Source organism: Castor canadensis, chromosome 11 (assembly GCF_047511655.1).
Source record: "Castor canadensis chromosome 11, mCasCan1.hap1v2, whole genome shotgun sequence".
NCBI lineage: Eukaryota > Metazoa > Chordata > Mammalia > Rodentia > Castoridae > Castor > Castor canadensis.
Window position 1 is genome coordinate 78,897,722 of NC_133396.1, and position 24,296 is coordinate 78,922,017.

Sequence of the window (24,296 nt, forward strand, 5' to 3'; positions counted from 1 at the left end):
GAGAACCGTTTCTGGTTCTAACCGGGTGCACTCTTACAGCTAAGGTCAGATGATGAAATGTTCAAATCCCCAACCACAATGTTCAGTTAAAAGCTAGATGCATCCTCCTCCTAGCATTTCATGATAATTTGATTATTAGCTATACTCTTAACATTTTGACTAGTGAATAGTGAATCTGACACAATTAGCCAGTCTGTTCTATTAAGGCAAAACCAAAATTTAAATTTAAATGTATAATCCATTTGCTACATGAAGAAAATAATATTTTTAAAGGGAATTTTTTTTTTCCTTTTTTTGTTTTTAGACAGGGTCTTGCTGTGTAGCCCAGGCTTATCTGGAACTGAGTACATAGACCAGGCTGGCCTCAAACTTGCAGCAATCCTCCTACCTTTGCCTCAGGAGAGGATTACAGGAGTCTACCACTTATCCAAGTGAGTTTTATTTCTTAAAAACAGAGTGCCTTAAAACTTACATTTCTTCCTTTTTGGAGGGGGAGAAAAAGGAAGTTGTTATTTATAAAATTGAATTGGCATAGACCTTCCCGTCAAACTTTTAGGAAAACACACTTACTAATCTCAGTAAGTCAAATGACACACTGTTTGGAAGGCTTTAAAGTATGGTTCTTCTAAGGTTCATAAGCATTTAAATGAGAATAAAAGTAATTATTTGTTAGACATCCTGAATTAGTTGTTTCACTGGGTTTTCAGTGTAGTAAAAATATTTGGCATCATAATCATATAGTAGGTGTACAGTTATGAGCATGTGTAAAACTCATTAGACTGTACTCTTAAAATCCAAATTTTTTGGCCTAATATTTCCATATGGCTGACAAAAATAAATATTTGGAGATTTAGAAAAGGACTGACTGGAACTCCATGGGAGGGCATTTCCAGGGACAAACTATGACACCAACATCCTAGATGGGATTAGAGATGACTAGTTTGATCTGAAGCCAACGTGGTGAAACAGTCAGAAAAATCTGTGTTTTCCGTGTTTATTATACCTCTCAGTATGTTTTGATTCTTTCATGTCTTGCATTGTCATCATTTCTATGTGTGGATGTGGAGTGGCACAGGATGACCCTTGGGTAGGAAGGCCATCGTGCAGTTCACAGAAAGGAAGGGGGGAGAAGGTATGGTGAGGGTGAAGTAGTGGGGACACCCCTTCCTTTTGCTCCCATCATTCACGTGGTAAACACATAAGATATTTTGAAAGAATCATGTGATATCATTGGAAAACAGCAAAAATGAGACAAGAAGCCAGTCTTGGTGGCTTGTGCCTGTAATCCCAACTACTCAGGAGGCAGAGATCATGGTTCAAAGCCAGCCCTAGCAAATAGTTGAGAAACCTTATCTTGAAAATACCCAACACAAAATAAGGCTGGTGGAGTGGCTCAAATGGTAGAGCACCTGCCTAGCAAGTGTGAGACCCTGGGTTCAAACCCTAGTACCACCAAAAAAAGAGACAAATAAATGAGCCCAAATTGGTATTATGCATTTACTGGTCCTTTAACGCTAGTAATACATGCTTAAAATAAATCAGGGTTTAGCTCAATCACTCGCTTATTTCAGTCATCTTAATGTTCTTGAAAGTGATGGCAGAATTGATAAGATTTTGGAGGTCACCATTGACTGTTATCACACTTGAAATTATCAGATTGATTACTCCAACCTTTGAACATTAACCAGCCATTTGCCATGATTTTTAGAATACTAATCTAATGATACATAATAGTTTTAGTTGGATAAATATTGTGTGATTTCTAAGTAGCTTATTACTTTGTTATTTTTTGGTACTGAGGCTTGAACTCAGGGCCATCACCTTGACCCACTCCACCGGCCCTTTTTTTGAGGAGTATTTTTGAGGTAGGGTCTCGAGAACTATTTGCTTGGGCTGCCTTTGAATCGTGATCCTCCTGACCTCTGCCTCCCGAGTAGCTAGGATTACAGGCGTGAATCACCAGCACCTGACAACTTTTTACAATTTTTAAGAAAAATTCTCTTACTCATTTTAAAACTATATATGTTGATAAAGTCTGACTTTATATAAAAAATAGAAGGAAAAAGTTATATATAGGCCTATTTGATAATCACTTACCATTTTGATATACTTCTTTCCAGTCTTTTCTTTGCTCAGCTGGTTTTGCTTCTTTTACTTCCTTGTGATCTCTCTCTAAAAAACTGAAAGTTTGCTTCTTTGTTTTTTTTCTATGATGCATTTTTACATGTTTGATTCTTTATGATTTTTGATGGCTGCATTTTATTTAAAATATACTAGACTAGACTTTACCTCCCTGATCTTACCATTTTCTTATGCTTTATTATTCATAACTAAATCAGGAAATATATATTTTTAGTAGGATAAAAGTTTTATTTGCTCAACTTTTATATTATAACTTTAAAGAAACAGTTAAACTACTAAATTTTATAATTAAGGTAGCTATGGTCAGTCTTCTGAATTTTGTATAACCCCAGAAGATTGTCTAAGCAAAAAAGTAGTGCTCTTAATTTATATTTGAAATGTGCCTCTTAGATTGTTATTTAATGACTTACGTACATCTGATGGTAAATTTGACGGATTTCCCGTGTAATACTCTTTCTGTTTTCGTGGTCTCTCTTGACCATCTTAGAATCTCCTCAGAAAGCCATGAAAGTCTCCTTGGATGTATTTGATATCTTGTGATAATCTAGTCAGTGTCTTGGTTTCTTTAAGACATGGCCCTCGGTTTTTCCATCTTCACACATCTTGTGGGTTTCTTGCTCCTAGGTGCCCTCTAGTTGAAGGCTGGGAACCACTTCCTCTTTAAGGTTTGCCTCATTTCCTGTCCATTCATTTCCCTGACTTTGGTTGGCAGGTCTTTAAAATCTTAACAACTAAGTTATATATTTTTAAATTTTTGTCTCTGGGCAGTTGAATGAGACCAGACTTTTCATCTTTTTCCCTTATAAGGGAATTTCCTTCAACCTGGAGGTTGTTTTTGAGTATGTGTGATTTAAAAAAAAGTTTTTTTAGGTTGTTATTTAGTGCTTGCTTTGTACTTTTATTTACTTATTTGGAGGTTGTCAAAGAGCCGATGACTCAGAGAAGGCATTGTCCCCTCACACAGTTACCGGGGATGTTTACAGTACCTGCCCCCTGGGGAGTGCTGTGCAGCTGCCTGTACTCCTCACCTGCTACCATTACCCAAATATAGACAAGTCAAAACACCACAGAAACCAGAACAGCAAACAGATGAGAGGGTTGCTCACTTCTTTTCTTCTTAGTGGTCTCTCTTTGTAAATTATTTCCAGGGTAACTTTGACCCTTGTCTGTTTCCAGTGAGCAAATAACTTCAGAAATCCAGACTGTTCAATGTCTTTCTTTTCCCCTCACATGGAATTGGATTAAATCAACCAAGTGTATATTTTGCGTGTGTACCTCATGAGCATGGGCTTAATATAAATTCTCACCTCAGAACTTGCTTTGTAGACGTGTGGTTTTGATGTTTGCTTTCAGCAGTACTAAGTTTCAGCTGAGATTTGGCAAAAGGGAATACGGAGTCCTCTCTCCCCCTAGTCCCAAGGTCCCCAGCGAGGAGGTCATCCTGATTCACCTGCAGGACAGGACAGTCCAGTCTGATGTTTAAACTCTTAATTACCGTCACCCCCCCAGCCCAGTTTGTTTCAAAGTAAATAACTGCTTAGTGAAGCACGTTGTTCTATGATGCGTCTTTCTGACTATTTGAAATCTTTCTAGTTCTTTAATGAAGGGAAAATAAACTCATAGTATACAAGAAATGGCAATTTTGGAGTGGAGTTTTCTAAAGAATTTCCAAGGCACTACTTCTAAGTTTTAAAAGTTGTTATAAAGGTTCCATTTGCATGGCAAATTAAGTTTGCAGTTGCTTTCCCTTCGATCCTATGATGGAGGAGGTTGGGAAAATAGGTAAATGCACTTGATGTAAAGTTAATGTTTATAATGTTCACTGAACAAATCTTTGTGGAGGCATATGTGCCTGGTGCTGACCTCTTGCTCTCAGGAGCAAAGACTTTCAGTGATCTGCTGTGCTGGGGAGGAGGGGTACAGAAATACATCACTACACCACAGTGTAGAAATAGGCACACTGGAGGTAAAGGGCTGTGTAAATTTAGAAATACAGAAAAGGAAGCAATTAATTACACTGAAGGTGGTGGATGAAGGGAAGTCAGAAGAAGCTCCTGAGTAGATGTTCAACCTGACTTTGAAGATGAACAAGAATTTATCTGGATCTATGGGTTCCAGGAAGAGAGAATGGTACAGGCAGCGGGCCAGGTTATGTGCTATGCCCAGTGACCTCGAGGAAGGTGATAGAGCCAGGGAACACCACGCTCTGTGGATAGAGGAGGGGCTAGAGAGGCCACATGGAGAAGATCCTGAAGAGTACAAAGTGACCTTGATCAGGGAGGGGCATGGTTAGTTACATACTTCACAGTGTTACCTATTTTCAGGTGGTGTGCAGATTTAAGAGGGCAGTGATTAAAGGCCACAGCCAGGGAGCTCAGTGCAGTAACTGTTCTCAAAAGAGATGAGGGAGCAAGGTACATTTGAGAGAATTATCCAAGGTCCAGTGGGCAGAATTTGCTGAGAAGGAGGTGAGGAAAGGAAAACTGAGGTTTCTGCTGTAGGCAGCCAGGAGATGAGAATCTGCAGGGTGATAGGGTAGCAGGTGTGAAATGTCTGGAAGGATTCTCATGTGGAGTTACTTAGCAGGGACCAGGTGAAAGTGTGTGACAAGAGGTCTGGAGAGGTTGGGATAGCAGACACATGTGGGGGGACATTGGGGTATACAGCCTGGACAATGCCCTTGTGTTTCCAAGGGTGAGAGTAGCTGATATAGAAGTAGATCGAGCTGATTAATCTTGTCTTGTTTCAAGAAGTTTGGTTGTGAAGGGGAAAAAGGATGGCAGTTGCCTAAGAGGGAGATGAAGTTTTTGTTTTTGTTTCTGTTTGTTTGTTCTTTAGAACTTGAGCAAGTTTGTGGCAAAACCCAGCAGACTTGGGAGGCAGAGGCAGGAGGAACGTGAGGTTGAGGACAGCCCTGACAAAGTTAGTGAGACCCTATCTCAAAAACATGAAAACAGAAGTGCTGGGGGCATGGCTCAGGTGGTAGAGCACTTGCCTAGCCTCTGTGAGGTGCTTGGTTCCATCCCCACCACAGCAAAACAAAACAGAACAGACCTAACCTACCAACCAACTGACCAAAAACCTACTGGACAGCTGGGTGCTGGTGGCTCATGCCTGGAAACCTAGCTACTCAGGAGGCAGAGGTCAGGATCGAGGTTCAAAGCCAGTCCTGGTCCTATCTTGAAAAAACCCAACACAAAGAAGGGCTAACGGAGTGGCTCAAGGTGTAGGCCCTGAGTTCAAACCCCAGTATGGCCCCAAACAAAACAAGCACACAAATTAAAAAAAACAAAAAACTACTGGACAGCAGATAATGATGATCCAAGAAGGAGGAGATAATTGAGAGTGAAAGTTTGGAAGAAAAATATTGATGCTTTCTTTTTGAGACAAGCAAGAAAGAGGAAAATATAGTTGAGGGTGAGGTGAACTTGGAGCTGGGGAGGAAAGAAATGAGACTTACAATTCTTCTATTTCCTTAAAAGAGGAAGTCATCTGAGAGTAAAGGGAAGGTACAGAGGGTGTTCGAGGATACTTACGGAGATGCAATAGCTATTTGAAGTACAAGAGGCAGTCATCGGAAGGAGAAAAAGGCTGCAGGCTGTGGTGCCACAGCCAGGCTAGGGCACTTCCTAATAGAGCCAACACGTGCATGGCGCTGTTTTCTGTATGGACGGAAAGCCAGTGAGGAGCACTCGGAAAAATGGGCAATGGGTTGATCCAGGGCTGTACACTGGCTGCGAAACTGTTTTTCCTTTTTTTTTTAATCAGCGTATATTTGCTGTACAAATATAATACATATAAAATAATATACATTGCACTTGGGTCAGATTCACCCCCATTACTCTTTCTGTCCTCCTCCCCTTTTAAAACAACTTTAATAGGTTTCATTATTCCATTTTCCTGCATGCATATCTACATCTTCACCCCCTCCTTTCCTCCCCCTCCCCGTTCTGTGGTTCCCACCCTCTAATAGTCTGGCTGGGCAAATTGCAAAGATAACTAGGGGTAAGAAGTTATTCTTGACTGTGATATTAAAGGATTAACTAACTATGGGATCCCAGAAATCAAGGGTGAGAGGGAGAGCAAAGAGAGAGGGAAAGAGAGAGAGGTAAGAAAAGAAGGTATAGGCAAGAAATGGTGTTTTCACACATACTCAGTTTGTTCATGCATGCACTCATTGCTGCAATAATAAAAATAATTACTTTTTGTTCTATCATTGCAAATGTAAAATATTTGTATTTTGTTCTATTAAATAGAAACTTAAAAGGCAACCTTCAGTCTTATCTTGGAAATTGAATTCCTTACTTTTTATTTTTCTAGACAGGGTCTTGTTATGTAGCACAGGCTGGCCTCAAGTTTGTTATCCTCCTGACTCAGTCTCCAGAGTGCTGGGATTATAGACACACACCACCATGCCCAGCTCAATAATTTACTTACATATAATGTATATATGTATATATATAAATCAATTATACAAAGGCAATAAAAGTTGTTAATTTTGCTCATAGTTAGTTCTACTTGCCATAGTAGCAAAATGAAAATCAAATATTTATAGTCTAATATTGTCATGTACCTATTACAGTTCAGTGGAAATTTAAAATGCAAACTCAAGTGAAGTTCCAGCCCTAGCTTCTTTGAACTTTACACATCAATAATTTATTTACCTCTTGTAGCTTTCTTTCCCCACTCATTACCATTTCTGTGTTTCCCTGTTCTGGGCTCTGTGTTATCAAGTAGACCCGATGGCATCTATTTATAATATCCAGATCAGCTTCTTGGATCAAAGGGTGCACAGACACATTTATTAACATAGGACATTTCTGTTCCTAAGCAATAACCTTTCCGGAATGTCTGCATCTTTTATTTGGACAGCTTCAGGTCTTCTGAAAGAATCCCATTATATCCCCTTAAGGAAAGTAGATTTGCAGATGGCTTCTACCTCTGCAAAATGGGAACGCCCATGGACTTCTGGAACTAAGCTGCAGCTTCAGAATTCTCTGGAAGTAAATTTTATGCTCCTGGAAACAGCAGCAGAGTTGGAAACAGTCTAGAATGCAGGATATTTGCCAAAAAAGCCATCCTTTGATCCTGTGAGACCATTTTTTTCCCTCTATTTCATAAAGTTAACAACCTGACATTAAGGAATACTTGGTATGCAAAGTATTTCTTTCAAACACTGTCTCTTTTACCTCTGTTTTTAAAATTACCTTGAAGGAGTAACCATGCAGTAGTAGTTTTCTTTTATCACCTATTTCACACTTCATCCCTAGATGTCAAAAATAACTTACCATATCAAACCTAGAGTCAAGATCATCCCTCCTTTAGACTACTGTCCTTAGAGACATACCTTATATTGTTCTGTCCTCCATCACAGCAAAACCAAGGAAAACTGATGAAGAGCCCACAGCTTTCTGGGGTATGGGATAGGACCCTTCCTATAGCTCTTGCCCAAAGTAGTAGGCTGATGTAGGATTCTTTAGAGAGCTTTGGTGTACACACGGTGACACTAGTGAGCAAGTGGTATTTACAGTGCTAGTAGATACACAACATAGGCTGATCATAAGAATCTTCTGGAGGAACATATTGAAAACAGAAGCTCTGACCTCTCGGGTGGATTCTGACTCAGTAGGTCTGAGATGGAGGCAGAATTTTCATCAGGTAGCTGAGGAGGATCTTAGGACCAATAAGATTTAAAAAAAAACACACACAAGTGACCTTGATCCTCATTTTTTTTATTTGCTGTACTAGGGGTCCATTGTGATATTTACAAACGTGCTTAGAATATATCATAGTGGAGTTCACCCCTCCATCATTCTCCTTTATCCCCTTTCCCCTCATTCCTGAATACTTTCAATATGTTTTATTTTTCCATTTTCATACATGAGTACATAGTATTTCCACTACATTCACCCTCCTGCACCTTTCCTTATATCCTCCCCCTCCCACTGGTACCAGCCCCACAGGCAGGACCTGATTTACCTTTCTGTTTGATCCTCATTTTTAAGAGGAAAACAGGAAAGGTTTCTACAGCTGGTGGGCTATTAAAATCAAAGTTAACTAAAACTATCTGTGATATTAATTTAAAAAAATAACTATGTGAGATTATAGACATGTTAACCTGCTTCATACACAGCACTTCTATTTGACAACACACTTATTAGCATAGGGTATTTCTGCTTCTGCAAGCAATTGACTTTCTTGTAATGTTTATACTTTTTGTTTGGAGAGCTTCATGAGTTCTGAAGGAATTCCATTTTATTCCCTTAAGGAAAGTGGATGAGCAGACAGCTTCCACATGTGCAAAATCTTTATTCTAGAGGCAAAGTATGGTGACTTCACTGGCCCTTTATCATGATGGGTTTTTTGAGAGGGTCTTGCGAACTCTTTTCCCAGGGCTTGCTTTGAACTGCAATCCTCCTGATCTCTGCTTCCTGAGTAGCTAGGATTATAGATGTTCACCAAGTTCAAGAGAAGATCCACTTTTGAAATGTTAACTCTCCAAAGTGGAAATAAGTTTCTTTTTTTTCATATCCATGCAGTCCTTCCTGGACTCTATAGGTTTCCAGTTGAAGTTAGTGGTATTGGCTTTTGAAATGCTTTTTCTTGTAGAAATATTATAAATGTTGGCTTAGTTTCCAGGTGGCTGACAAAAATCCTCAATGTACATGAAAGAGACAGTGCACCTGAATTGTAATACAGAAATGAGTACAATGTGAGTTGTGTGTAACTGTCACTTACACGATAAACATCATGTCTCTGTATGCTGAGGAAAATTCTCATTCTCTGTGAACTTTCCATGGTTTTCATGGTGGGCACAAACTTAGGTGGGGTGATATTTCTGGTTCTTCACTAATGCTCTACATCAGCATTAAAAAGGCATCTCTTTGGCAAGGATGCAAACGTTTGAGAACACACTGCTGGTGAGTCTGTGGGTAAGTGACAATCTCACATGGTACTTGTGGCAGTGCAAAATACTGTCATCCCTAAGGAGGCACATTTTAATGACTTAGCATTTCCATTTTTGCAATTTGTCCTGTATATGTATACATATCCATGCACACAAGTACAAAAGGCATATGTAGCATGCTTTATTACAGCATTGCTTAGAGACAAAGGAAACTGCCATGTATCAACAGATGACTGACTAAGCCAGTGTTTCCCAACTTCAGCGGGCACCTTAATCACTTGCACTCCAAATAAAAAATACAACCATTACAAACATGCCTTAAAAAACACAGAATGCTAAGTCACCCTCCAGAATTGATTCAGTAGGTGTGGGGCTAGAGGGCAAGCACCCTCCCTTCGGCTTTGGGGTTGGTGTCTTTTGCTAGTTCACACCAGGGCTGTATGAACTAGCAGCCATCCTAGAGGGGAATACCACACATAAAACTGTCACCCCCATAAGAACCACAAATTCACTGTGATTCTGATAAAAACCATTTTTTTTCCATGGGATTTGACATAATTTACGCTAAATTAAAGTGGAAAAATACTGGGTAAAGAATAGCTAAGATAAGAAGAACCAAGTGGGAAGACTTCACTGCCTAGGTATCAAAAATTATTCCAATGCTATAATAACTGAGCCAGTATGGTTGGTACTCCTGGAACAGAACAGAGAGCTCAAAACATTCAAATATGGAAATTTGATATACAGGTACATCTCAGAAGCGGTTATGTAGGTCCTGTATGGAAAACTGTGGCTTCCAAAATCATGTCTACACATAGTAATTCAGCCTCGTGCAAAAGCACTTTTAGAAGAAAACATAAACAGTAACTCTTATGAGCAAAAGAACAAGGAGAAGGTTTCCTAATTCAGTCACTAGTTAAATTTGACCTGATTGAAACTTTTGTTCAACAAAACGCTATAATTCGAGTGAAAAGACAAGCCACAGACTGGGAAAGATACTTGCAATGTTTATATCTGAGAAGAATCGGTACTTAATATTTATAAACAAAGCTCACATGTCAGTTAAGAAGACAGATGGAGAGAGGAGATCAACCTACAGAGTGAGAGAACTCGATGGGCTGTGAATATATGAAAAAGTGCCGAACCTCATTAGTAAATGCAAATCAAGGCACCATTTTTACCTATCAAAATAGACAGAAGTGTTAAAATGGGACAATACCAAGACTTTCTGAAGATTTGGGAGGAGAGAACTCTGGTACTCTGCATGGGATGTGAATTGCACAGGCATTTGTAATGCTTTTCTTGGGGGTGGGGTAACTGGGATTTGAACTTGGCCTCATGCTTGCTAGGCAGGCACTCTACCACTTGAGCCACCCTGCCAGACTTCACACAGCAATTTTTGAGGGCAACTTGGCAATATTAAATGCAGGTAAAGATGGTCACACTTTGCCCTAGTGTCCTAGACACACTCTAGAGAAACGTACATATATGCACTAATGTTCATATCAGCATTGACTAAGAGCAAAAGGAGAGAGGCCTGTCAACAAAGTGTGCACATGGTATGTTTCCATATTTGAATGGGTTGTTTTGAGCTCTCCAAACAAGTGGTCTATTATGAATCCCAGTACCATCAGTGCTATACTATCTCAGTTACTTCAGTGTTTGAATAGTCTGTGATATAATGTTATATATACCTGCATATGTATATATCAAGCTGAAGAATGACAGGTAGAGTAGGTTTGGATATGTACACAACAGTGATGTTCATTATATATGGATACATACATATGTTGTAGGAGTCTTAAGATTATAAGAATAAACACTAGTTTCAACATAGTGGTACCTGGTAACACTGTGGCAGAGTAGAGGGACCCATAATTGCAATTGTAGTACTTGAACAAATTCTTTTCTTTCTTTCTTTTCTTTTTTTTTTTTTTTTAAGGTGGCTCTGGGGTTTGAACTCAGGGCCTCATGCTTACTGGGCAGGTGCTGTTACCACTTGAAACACTTTGCCAGCCCTTTTTTTGTGATGGGTTTTTTTTTTTTTTCAAGATGGGATCTCTTGGACTAGTTGCCTGGGGGCAGGCTTCGAACCACGGTTCTCCTGATCTGTTTCCTGAGTAGCTAGGATTACAGGTGTGAACCTCTGGTGCCCAGCAGCATTTTAACAAATACTTAAGGCAAATATGGTATAATGTTAACATTTCATTTGTGTATACACAGGGAGATATATGCATTAATGTTCATATCAGCTCGGATTGTAAGAGCACAAAGGGAGAGAATGAGAGCCCCATCAACAAGCAAATGAATTGTGCTGTTAGAATTATGAACGGATTACAAAAATACCGTATGTGAGTGTATCTTGGGTATGTGGATGATGGTGTGTGTGTGTGTGTGTGTGTGTATATATATATATACCATATAATTCTCTATTTTGGAAATATCTCATTAAAGGAAGCACACAAATACTCAATCTTTGTTATTAGCGGTTCATTGCTCAACATAGCTCAGCTCTTGGCTCCTATAAAGTTGAATACAGAGCAGAGAGCAGGGAAACTTTCTTAAGGAATTTCAAATATGCAGATGACAGGACTGGTCCATAGCACTACCTCTTAACCTTGATTTTGTGCAAAATGAATTTTCATCAGTAGCTAAGAAAATCTACTTAATTAGTGCATTTCCCAGGGAGCCTTATGGTGATAGCTGGCAAAGACTGCAGCCTTAATTGAGACGATGATGCCACTTAATCGGAACACCTGAGTAGGATTAAGGGTACTCAGATAAGGTCAGCTGGTCTCCCTGGTGTCCAGAGCTTCGCTTGGTCTCCACCTTCTTGATGCAACCTCTGCCAAGTGAGATGAAACTGAGTGAAGTGTTTTTACTGCCTTTCATAGATCACTGGGTGCAATGCTTTAAATACAGATTCCACGTTTTTCAGAGTATACTCTGAAACACCGGCCTGATTCTATTGACAAATATTAGAACTTGTTGCATAGAATCACTAGACATTTGTGTTGCTTTTAACTTATTGATCCAACAGTTTAATATATGTTAAATGAAATAAACTAATAATTGTTTGGAGCTCAATAATATATTTCAGTTAATCGTATTTGTATTATTCAGGGTTCTCAGTGTTAGGAAAAACACCGCTCACAAAGAAAGCTCAGGAAAAGTCTCACGTCCAAGAGTGAGGTTTAACGGCAAGCTGGCCGGGGAAAGATGGCACAGCACAGACTCTGGGCCAGGCGTGGCTTTTATAGAAGAGGGCGGGTAAGGAAGTTGGCGCATGCGCGGGAGTCTCCGGCAGGGGCGGAGCTTGTCTTGGAGGGCGGGAATTTCTACTTAAGGGCGGGGCTGTTACTGGGAATGGCTCCAGTTCTCAAGTGAGGCCTGAGGATAAAATGGCTGCTGATTTACAGAATGGCGGCATCATTGTTCAATCATTCAGGAGAAATAGAACCAAGAGTATGTCTGTATCTGTATTCACTGGGAAGAACTGGCGCACGCAATCGTGGAGGCTGACAAGTCCCCGTCTGCAGCTGGCTAGCTGGAGAGCAAGAACAGCTGGTAGTGCCATTCCAGTCCAAAAGCTGAAAGGCTGAAATCAAGGAAGAACAGCTCTTCCAGTCCAAGTCCAAAGGTTGGAAAAGAGCAGTGTCCAAGCTCAAGGCATTCGTGCAGGATGAATTTCACTCTTACTCAGGCTTTTTGTTTCCATAGGCCTTTAGCTGATTGGATGAGGTCTGCCTGCATTAGGAAGAGCAATCTACTCCACTCAGTCTTCCCATTCAAATGCTAATTTCAATCAGAAACACCTTTACAGGCACATTTGGAATACAGCTTGACCCTGCTGGGCACATGTGGTTCATACCTGTAATCCTAGCTACTCAGGAGGCAGAGATCAGGAGGATCACGGTTCAAAGCCAGTCAAGGCAAATAGTTCTCAGAAAAACAGCTCACAAAAATAGGGCTGGTGTGGGGGAGAAATGACCCAAGCCTTGTATGCACATATGAATAATAAAACAATAAAAAAATAGGGCTGGTGGAGTGACTCAATGTGAAGATCCTGAGTTCGAGCCCCAGTACCACAAAAAAAAAAAAAGCTTGACCAAATATCTGGGTATCTCGTAGTCCAGTCAGTCAAGTTAACATAAAAAATTAATCATCAAGCCTGGTGCAGGTAGTTCACACTTGTAATCCTGGCTACTCAGGAGGCAGAAATCAGGAGGATCATGATTTGAAGTCAACCTGGGCATGAGACCCTATCTTCAAAAGAAAAACCATCAAAAAAAGGGGCTGATGGAGTGGCTCAAGGTGAGTTCAAACCCTAGTACTGCAAAAAATAAAACTAACTTGCATTTTTTTTACCCCAATTTAAAATTATTTCACAGGGTTCTTGACTGTGTGGTTTTTATTTCCAAAAATTACTTTCCTTCCTTCATAAATTAAAAAAAGATAGATGTGCCTAGATTCTCCACAAATCAATGTAGCATTAGCAGACAGGAAAACTCCTGGCACTGATTTTAAATTTTTTCATGGATGTTGTATCACTAGTTTGGTGACCTTGGGACAATTTATTTCCTTATTTGAAAATGGGAGTGCATTGGAGGTTAAAGTCATGATCCTGTCCAGCTCTAGAGGTCTGTAAAGTTTGATATTTTTGGCAGTATTTAGAAGTTAGCATGTGATTGGCACCCAGATAAACTCAAATTGCTTCTTGATGTGTATTGTGGCAGGAACATCCAGTTATCTACAGGTCTCCAGATTCAGTCCCCGGGAGGCACACAGACACTACTTAGGAGTGACCCAGGCTTCACACATGTCAGGCAAATGCTCTCTGACTGAATAGCATCCTCCAGGTTGGATGTTATTGAGGGATGTTTGGATTGTTATCAAGAAAACTAGAAAAAAGAAAGAAGAAAAAAAAACTATATATAGTGACTTAGTGCTAACCAATTCAAGTGGACAATGGGCCAGAGCCATTTTGGTAGTTCTCAAGTTAGGGCATGCAGAAATAACTTTGCTGCTCTTTGAACCTTGTAAATTGTTTTGAAAAAGTCAGCTGGTCTACAGAAATATTGCAGAGTTACACAGGCTTTCCTGAAGCTTACTAATGCCACCTTTCACCTCCTAGCCGGGTCCCCCTCCTCCTTACTAGGACATCTCTGCCCTAAATACAGATACCTAGAAGTGCATTTTTTGCTTTGATGGCATAGGTTTTTGAGAGAGAAGAAATAGAAAATATAAAGTATTTCAAACAAATATAGTTCTGTGTGGAAAGGCAAAAAAGAGAAATGGAATAAGAAAAAGGGAAGGGTGGGGAGAGAGAGAGAGAGAGAGAGAGAGACAGACCCTAGAGAACCTAATGTGTTGGAGGTAGAAAATCAATAAAATTCCTAGGCTTGTTGCTTGGTTTAAGTTTGGCCTGATTTCTTCTTATTGTTTCTTATTTATTTTGGTGGTACTAGGGTTTGAACTCAGGGCTTCACACTTTAAATGCAGGCAGGTGTTCTACCACTTGAGCCACACCTCCAGTTCATTTTGCTCTGGTTATTTTAAAGATGAGGTCTTGTGAACTATTGGTCCAGGCTGGTCTTGAACTGTGATTGTCCCAATCTCAGCTTCCCAGCTGCCAGCACCTGGCTGTTTTTGTTTTGTTTTTTTAAAAATTTTTTATGGCAGTACTAGAGTTTGAACTCAGGGCCTCACGCTTGCTAGACAGGCACTCTTGCTGCTTGAGCCACACCACCAGCCTCACCCTTTCTTTTAATGTGCATGTTGTATTCGTTGCATTATTACAATCAATAAGCAAGGAATATTTTCAGAATTTTGAAATAATTTAAAAGTCTGGGATAAAATATGTGCAGAAAAGATTTGATGAGTTTGATTAGGCTCAAAAAGAGCAGAAGGAATCTTGTTATTCTGGTTTCCAAATTTCAGTAATATGTGGCCTTCAAAACCAAAAATACTGTTCCTTTCTCTTTTCGGTCCTGGGGATCAATCCCCAGGGCTTCACTTTGTACCCCTGAACTACATTCTACAACCCTTGGATTTTTGAGACAGGATCTCTATCTGTAGCTCAGGCTGGCCATCCTCGGGCCTTCTCCCAAGTGCTAGATTTTAGGCATGTCCTATCATAGTTCTTGTGATACTGTCTGAAAAGTCAGCTGTCAGATAAGTTTAAATTTCTTCTTGTTGCATCTTTTTAAATTGTTGTAATGGAGACACACGGTGACACTGACACAGTTCTTCTAGTATATCATAGTTGAATTCATCCCTCAAGTTTAGTTTTTCTTTTCACTCTGCCCTCTCATTTTCTGCAAGAAAAACACAAGCAATCTGCAGCTTCCTTCGAGGACATTAGACAGCTCAGAGAATGGCAAAATGAACAAGATTTGTTCTCATCAGATCTGTCAGGAGAAAATTGGAGCATGCTGTGAGGTAATGACAAAATAATCCTGACAATTTCAAGCACTTTTTCTAAATGAGATGGAAGAAAAATTAAAGCTACCTCTCTCTAATTATAGCTAAAGAAAAAAAGATGTGCTGAGCATACCAGCACAGATATTTTTCTAACAATACTAGAAAAGGATGAACCCACACTCGACGCCTTAGAGTTGTAGAAATCTGTTACAGATTTTTCCAAGTCTAGAAAAGCTGACCACAGTGGGTTTTTTATTTTATTTTTTAATAGAATAAGGCAGTAGGAATTGAAACTGATAAAATAGTTGTGTGTTTCCAATCTGAATGTCTTCTCCCATTTCTCTTATTTATACCAGGATGAGACAGCCTTGTTCTTTCAAACACATTGTGCACACAGAGCCTTCATTTACTTCAGTGACTGGCCATTTGTACAAGACACTGGTTTTGCTTTTGCTTTTGCTTATCCACCGGAGCTGGATGGAGCATCTGAAGTGTCTTATTACAAATTTGTACGTTTTTGGCAGTACTGGAGCTTGAATTCAGGGCCTCACTCTTGCTAAGTAGGCGCTCTCCCACTTGAGCCACTCACTCCATCAGCCCTGGGGTTGGAAGAAACCTAGAGGCTCTAATGGTCTGAGGGCAAGTTCACTGCCAGCTTCACTCAGTTTCCAGTGTGAGTTCTACAGCTGGTTCCTCAGCATCCTTCTGCTTCTTATCCAGATGTTTGCTGAGCCCTGGGAGGGTCCTGCTGGGACTTTAATATTTAATATGAGCTCTTGGAAGCATAAGTATTGTATATTTCTTTCTGTGGATTAATATCCAAAGTAAATTACAGAGAACCGAAGTTGGTTCATACGTCTCTTATTTTTAACTTAAGGTGGAATTTCTGCAGGGGAAGCTGAACGATCTGCAGAATCAAGGCTGCCCGTGAATCATCCTGCCTCCTGAGTGGAGTCTGTTCAAGAACCTTTCTCTCGAGCACTGATAATAAATGTGCTTTAAATACACACAGGCACATGCGTGCAGCAATACGCACACGCGCGTGCGCACGCAGCCCCCCTTTAGTCCAATTGTGGAGGATCCAATTTATCCTCATTCTCTAAGGCATTACCAGGAGAAAAGAGAGTCCTTGGGCATCACTGTGTGTAATTAGATTTTTGCACCTCTACCTTGCGAATTGGGATTTTCAGTTTTTCCACCTGAAAGTGTAGTGACAGTGCTTAGCAACCAAGATCATAGCGGATGCTATCATTCATCAGGACTTTTGAACTTCTGCAGTTTGGGAAAGACTGGCAAAAATAAACAGTGGTGGATGTTGTGCTTTATTTTTAAGTTATTAAAAATATTTTATTTTTTATGGGCATTTGTCTTGTTTCCCAAAATTCATCTTTACCTGAAATCTTAACAGTTTTAAAGAAACTGGGCTGGTAAGAGCACCTGCCTAGCAAGCGTGAGTCCCTGAGTTCAAACCATATTGCCACCAAAAAGAAAATAATTATGAGAAATTGTACCAAAGGCCTGGTTAATCATCTTCTCATATGTAGATTTGCCTTAGTTCCCAGGAAATAGCCACCTCGTTAAAATTTTTAAAATTCTGTATTTTTCTCTTTCATAGTAACAGTAGAAATGTAACATCTGAAAAAGTCATTTTTTATGACATTGGAAGAGATGAAATGTCAAGAGAAACTGAATAAAGTACAGTAATTTCAACTATTAAAAATTAAAACAGCACCCATGGCTCATGCCTGTGATCCTAGCTACTCAGGAGGCAGAGATCAGGAGGATCGTGGTTTGAAGCCATTCCCCGGCAAATAGTTCACGAGACCCTATCTCCAAAAAAAAAAAAAAAAAATTACAAAAAAAGGGCTGGTGAAATGACTCAAGGTATAGGCCCCAATTTGAAATCCCAGTACTGCAAAATAAACAAAAATAGTAAAAAAGGATTAGAAAGGAATGTAGCAAAAACTGTGTTAGGATTTTTTTCTTTCATCTTTTTGTGCTTAGGAGCTACTTTTCTTATTTATTTATTTTTATTTTATTCATATGTGCATACAATGTTTGGATCATTTCTCCCCCCTTTCCCCACCCCCCAGGAGCTACTTTTCTGAAAGTAAGGGAAATAGGACGGAATCTTTACTAGCCAGAGATTTTAGAGTATGTCATAGCTGTACCACTGGGAATAACAGAGCTAGGAATAATGTACTATCAATAGTATCTTTCAAGAAAGCCTGTGGGGTTGGTGGAGTGGCTCAAGTGGTAGAGCATCTGTCTAGCAAGTATGAGGCCCTGAGTTCAAACCCTAGTACCGTCAAAAAAAAAAAAAATGAAAGCCTGCAAGTAAATAGATTTCAGTTGCATTACTGTAGGACTGGGAACATTCTAAGTTTTAAAAGAACCTTCTAGAATGAGAAATTACATAAACCCAGGTTCTTCAAACTTCCTATTAGCTTTAACCAGATTCTCATGTACTTACTTCCCCGTGTTTCTAGATTGGTCAAGGAAGACAAATAAACCAAGAAAGTATTTTGTTTGAAAATAACTTCCCACATATTTTCATGGACAAAGTTCACTTAAAAGTTTAAAAGGAACTAATCTTTAAGAGTATGATTTTTGTAAACAAATGGAATTGAGGTTCAAGAGTGTATCTTTTTTAATAACAAACAGTCTAGCTAAAACCCGTACCTTCCTTCTTTCCTGCGACTTTGGCACGGGGTTCCATTATTATTATGAATTGTAATTTGCTTTGGTCTTGAATATTTACTCAGCCATTCTTTCATTCATTCAACAAATATTTGCCAGTGTATAAATACAGTGTATCTTTGGAGGAGAGTTAAGCTGTATTTAAACAGCTATAGCAAAAGCGCACAGCTGGGAGAAGGCAAAAGAAGTTGAGATTATAGCTGGAGAGGTCTGAAAAGTGTCTCTTTGGGTTGGGATGGCTGTCTAGGCTTGAAGTGTCAAAGTGGCTTGCAGGGCATTTAAGGGGAGAAAGGGAGAAGGCCTGGCAAGCACAGGACATGAAGGTTTTGTTTGAGTGGGAATGGTGGGAAATAAAGACAGTTGAGGCCAGGTCTCTTCAGCACAAGGCTGAAGAGTTACTGCTGTTGGCATTCAGAGGTGTTGAGGGTTGGCCTGGTAGCAACAGGTCAAATTAAACCAGGCAGGCCAGGACCCAGAGGGTCATGCCTCTAAGACTAATGAGGTGTGTTCCTTAGGCCTTTCAAAAAGCATCCCCTAGCAGCCTCAGTGCCATACCTTGGTTCTGCTAGATCATTCCCCACTCTAGCATCTGGGCCTTGGTAACTTGTGCCAGCCTTATCTTGAGTGGTTCTAAGTTGCCTGCTTGGCTTTGACCTCTCCTGTTCTGTCTCATCAGCTCCTGCCATTAGCCCTTCTCAGTATCTCTCTGCTCAAAACATGCACCACGCATTGGTTCTTGCCCACAGTCCTCCAAGATCTGTGCATCAGTCTTGGCACCGCCTCTCCCTCCTCTCTGCTGTTGACTTTTTGTTTCCTGTTTTAAAGCTGAGAGCTAGTTAAATATTTTTGCCCTGCTGTGATGCTTACCTAGGGAAGATTAATTTGTATATCTTTTTACAATGTTGTTGAAAGATAATAAAAGCTTGACAGAAGGTATAGTGTTTGCAATAGGGGAAAGGAATAGATTCAAGAAATATATTATAATAATAGAAGTGACAGGCTGGGCACAGGTGGCTCACGCCTGTAATCCTAGCTACTCAGGAGTTAGAAATCAGGAGGATCAAGGTTTGAAGCCAGCCCAGGCAAATAGTTTGCAAGACCCTATCTCTAAAAACCCTTCACAAAAATAGGGCTGGTGGAATGGCTTAAGGTGAAGGCCCTGAGTTCAAGCCCCAGGAGTGACAGGAGTCAAATGAGTACTGAGTGTTTGACCCTGTATGGATGCAAATGATTTTAGAAGGACCAGCAAATAAATTTTCTTTCTTTATTTTGATCTTCAATTCTGTTACACATAACTTTTCTTACTTTGACAAAGTTGATATGAAGCTAAGTTTTGTGGTTAGATGAGTTGTCAAAGAGGCTTCTTTTAGCTCTAGTGAGGATTTGTCTGAGAGGTTCTGAGCATTGAGGTTAAGTGAATGTACCATCAAGATGCCCAGCACCGGCTGGGATCAATGAGTAGGATTAGAAGAAGTATGTTTGTGTCGAAGTCCTTGTATACCAAAATGTGGAAGGAACCTTCCACGGTATCGAGTCTTTCTGTTTTCAAATAACCTCCATCTAGTGGAAGACTTGGCACTTTGTTTTTACCAACAATTTAAGAAAGGGAAGGTTATACCAAGTATGAAGGCAGGGATATTAAAAATTCAATACTGAAGAATCTTAAAAACTGGAAAACAAGCTGGTTTCAACTCAGTTTATGTGGTAGCCAGAAGCTGATCCACTTATTTGAATATTTTCATTATGGAATATTAAATAGTCAAATTTTACTGGTCAACTAACTTGTGGTCAAGTACTGTTTTAAAACACTTTTTTTAATGTACAATACCTGTCTACTCCTCATACAACACAGTGATGTGGGCATCTCATTGTCTCTATTTCATAGATGAGAAAAATTGAGGGTTTGAGAGGGAAAGAGGGAGAGGCTCAAAGTAACACAGCCAGCTCATGCTCATGCTTTTTGCCTTCAGCTCGTCAATGCTACTGTTCCATGTAGTTTTTAAAATTTTTTTGTTTTTTGCGATGGGGTCTCACTATGTAATCCAGGTTGGCCTCAGTCTCACGATCCTCCCGCCTGCTGAGTGCTGGAATTACAGCTATGCATCACCACACCCAGCCTTGTGTAGCTGATGTTGATTCAGGGTCCACTGAAACGTCTATGGGATGACCGCTCCTGTGAAGGCAGCTGTTCTGTGTGCAGTGGGTCAGGGGTCCCCAGTTGGAGTGACAGTACTCAACTGCCTTTGGCTTCTTGATTCCTTAGTTCAGCTTGAAGAGCATTTTCTGGTGCTTGGCTAGGGGCTCCAGCATGACCATATCACTGTCATTTAGTGACTGTCAGTTATGGAACATTCTAGGTGCCAGCCATAGTGCTAAGCATTGTTCTCTGGAATCATTACAACCCTTGTCCTCCTTTCACATGTGAGAAGGAAGAGGAAGTAACTTACATTATTGTAGTCACCAGGAAACAGAAAATTCCAGATTCAGGTAGGATAGGTAGACATAGTAAGGTCAAGTAATAATAAAAGTTTATTGAAAGTTAACAAAAGCAGTTAGAAAAGGCCGTAGGGGACAGGTGGAAGCCAGAAGCAGAGAGTGCTCCATTTGAAGGAGTGGGAGGGATTTGGGCGGTCTGCTGGGTCTGGGTGGGAGGGTGATTGACAGGTACTCTGCGCATGCGCCCAAGCCTGCTCCTGGCGTTCTAATCATATGCATAGGGTATGGGATGTGATTAATACTCGTGTTTTTATCTGAGTGATAATGCAAGGCAGAATCACCCCGAGGCTTTTTTTGTCTTAGAATTTACAATAGCAAAGGATAAGCATTGGACTGAGATAAGCAGTTTAGCATGAAATGTGCCAAGAATAAGTTACATGAGGTCTGAGGAGTCGGTCCCAGGGCATCTTTTCCTGTGTCCTAGCCTGCCTCAACATGAGGTCCCACAGCTGGTAAGCAGAGGTGGGACTTGAACCCATGTCTATCTGACTTCAGAGTTCATCTCCCTAACCACAGGGGTATTTTGCCCCAACACTAGACACTGCTGTCATGCTCAAGGTCGTTAACATTGAGCGCCCGCGTATGTAAACTCAGATTTTATCTAAAATCTAGACACATTTGGAGACTAGCTTCTTTTTTCCCTGGAACTTATGACATTATTAGCTGTTTGATTCTTTTTGAACCAAGCCACGAGGTTAATTATGCAAGAAAGCTGCAGTCTCTTCCTTATAAACATCACTTGGAAGATGGTGTGTTGACGGTGCCATGTGCAGATAATGAAGTCACAGAAGCATTTCCTCATACACTGGAAGGGAGTGGTGGCATCTCAGCACCTCGGTAGAAGCAGGGTGTGTGAGGAGAAGGCTTGGTGATGTGGCAGAAAATCAGCTTTCAAAGCTTTGCAGAACTCATCATAAAATGACAACCACTCCTTTCATTTCAATCCAAGTGCTTGCAAGAGTGCAAAAATTAGCATCAGCCATTGATAAACTGCTGATGTGACAGAGCAAACAGTGGTTGCTTGGAGCTAAAGGGAAAATTTTGTTAATTATTTGTATATGTCTCATTAAAGTGAGATTCTTCCTCATTGTGTGATTTCTCAATGATTTCCCACTCCTATATAAGAAAATTATAGACAAGAATAGAGAATTTTACTACTTATGTGCTCTAATAAAAGCTAATAAAATAATAGCCAATTTGATGGTTATAAAGCCTAAGTGTATTAAAGTATTATGCAAATACTGATTAATTATAATGCCATAAACTCACAGAGCAAGCCAAAGCGTGCCTGATTCAAATTATAGAGGCTTTTATTTGTATATCTACTGAAATCTATTATTAGTGAGTCTCAAAAGACTTATAAGTAATAATTACTAAACCCCATAAATGACCAGTAATTGTCATTTTATTAAGAGAATTCAAAAGAATTCCCCTTTATCTCATACATATCGTAAAGACTGAAATGCCCAAGAAAAAGTAATAGTCTCCCTCTACAGAGGCAATTCATATGCTAGCATGCTTTGTGATTTCATAAGCATACAAGTACACGGCTATTGATTCAAGTTTCTCCTATTGAGTATCTCAATAAACAGGGCTAGGCCTCTTTACTTATTTCTGAAATTTCACATGCATTAATAGCTCTAAACAAATCTTGCTGGTAAGTTATGTTTTAATATTTCTCTGTTGGCTATAATATCAAATTTGAAACACAAAAATTATGTACTAATTGCTCGTCAGCACAGACAGGAAAACTGATGGCTGTTTCTATACTAAGCAGCAAGTACTTGAAAGGTTGTGAGGGTTTTTAATCTGTTTCGCAAAGCTCTTTTGCCCTTCCTCCTCCATTTTTCCTTCTCCTGTACTCACGAACGTTAAGCTGGCGTTAGACAGGCACAAGAATGTTTTCAGCACCCAACTGTCCCTCTTCTCCCAACTCCAGGCCCTATGTAGTCAGTTGCTTAATTTACATCTGGTTCCAGCAGACCTGGTCACTGCTGGTTCCGGCAGACCTGGCATTGCTGGTCACTGTTGTGAAGCAGTGGTGCCTCTGTGATTATACCTCAATGTCATTCATTCAAAGAAAAATGTGGATTAATGAGCACTCTCCTTCATAGTCAAGGGCTTTGGAGCCTGGAGAGCTGAGTGAGTTGTCTGAGGTTGGATAACTGGCTTCTGTCTCACAATTAGAGTTGGGTCCCCTACCCAGGCCTCCACACTCTTAACAAGAGTTTAAGAGTCTTCCTCATGGTAAAAATACAATTCTTTGAGTCACAAAGATCTTTTCGACCAGAAGCATAGGAGCGCAAGTAGAGGAACAGGTTGTTGGTTTTATCCAGGATCTAGGCTCTCAAGACTAGAGGAAGATTCTCAAGGATGAGAAGAAAAATGCCTCCATTTATGTGTACAAGATTAAAACAGGGGACCCTGGGACTACTTTTGGGTCGGAGGTCTGGCAGTAGAGGAGAATAGAGCAAGTTGAAGTGGAGAGAGAGGACAAGAGAGAGTCCTTAGAAGAACTAGAAGGATGGCCAAGCTTATGGTGATGACAATGGGTACAAGGCCTACTGAAGAAAACCCCTCCTGGTTATTGGATGGATGGTCCTGAGGGTCCCCAAAGTCTCAGGGTGAATGCAGAGTGGGGGAAAGATCAAGGCACGAGCAACATGTGTTGGCATCCTCAGAGAACATAGGCTGGTAACAAGTCCCTGGGAAACACTGGTGTTAGAGAGGTGGGAGGGGTATTTATATAAAGAATTATATAAAAAGTAAAGGGGGGACTACTGTGCGTGATCAAAGCACGTTATACGCATGTATGGGAATGTCATGATGAAACCCCTTAGTGTGTATAATTTAATACACACCAAAAATAATTACGTAAATTGATGTGTATTCTGTGAGATGTACATTTCAAAATTTTAATTTTCACACTTTTCCAGGAAAAACTGAGGCTGCTATCAAAAACTTCAGTCCATACTATAATCGCCAGTATTCTGTGGCCTTCTGCAATCATGTCCGCAGTGAAGTAGAACAGCAGAGAGACGTAACGTCCCAGTTTCTGAAGAGCAAGGTAACCCATGGCCATTTGGTTCACACATTTCTCTCCCTAAAGAAAGCTTCCTAGTGCTAATACTTTAGAGACAAACAATGATTTGAATGGCAGTTTACAAAACTCTACTGTGAAATCATTTCATGCTCAAAAAACTCCCATTTGCCTGCAAGTTAGACTATGCATGATTTCTTGCTGATGGTGTGACTCATATAAAAAGAAAACTAACATGTTTCAAATTTTATTCAGTGTTTCTTCCTGTACCCCCAGTGCAGTAATATGATAATCAAAAAATAAAAAGATTTTTTTCATTGAGTTCCCTAACTTATTAATATTTCTTTGTTCCATTATAATAATCAACCTCACCCTCAAAAATATGTATTAGTACCTAATTGTCAGACTACAAGAATTGGGGGATAAAAGAAATTTGCTACCTTCCTGAATTTTATATTCAAGCATAGGAGAGAGACAATAAACAAACAAATGGGTATCAGGCAATGGTAACGCTACAAGGAAAAATAAAGCAACAGTCACTTCACTCTGAAGAAGTTGTTGGGGAAGGAAGCCTTCTGTGGAGATGGC

At 40.0% G+C, this 24,296-nt stretch overlaps 1 protein-coding gene across 1 annotated transcript in view; it reads left to right on the top strand.

Annotated features, from left to right (window-relative positions):
• Window positions 1-24,296, top strand: part of Niban1 (niban apoptosis regulator 1) — a 148,430-nt gene that overhangs the window by 41,261 nt on the left and 82,873 nt on the right. The window contains exon 2 of the mRNA XM_020177066.2: window positions 23,605-23,735. Coding sequence (XP_020032655.1) covers window positions 23,605-23,735 — 131 coding nt within the window. The remainder of the gene's footprint in view (window positions 1-23,604; window positions 23,736-24,296) is intronic.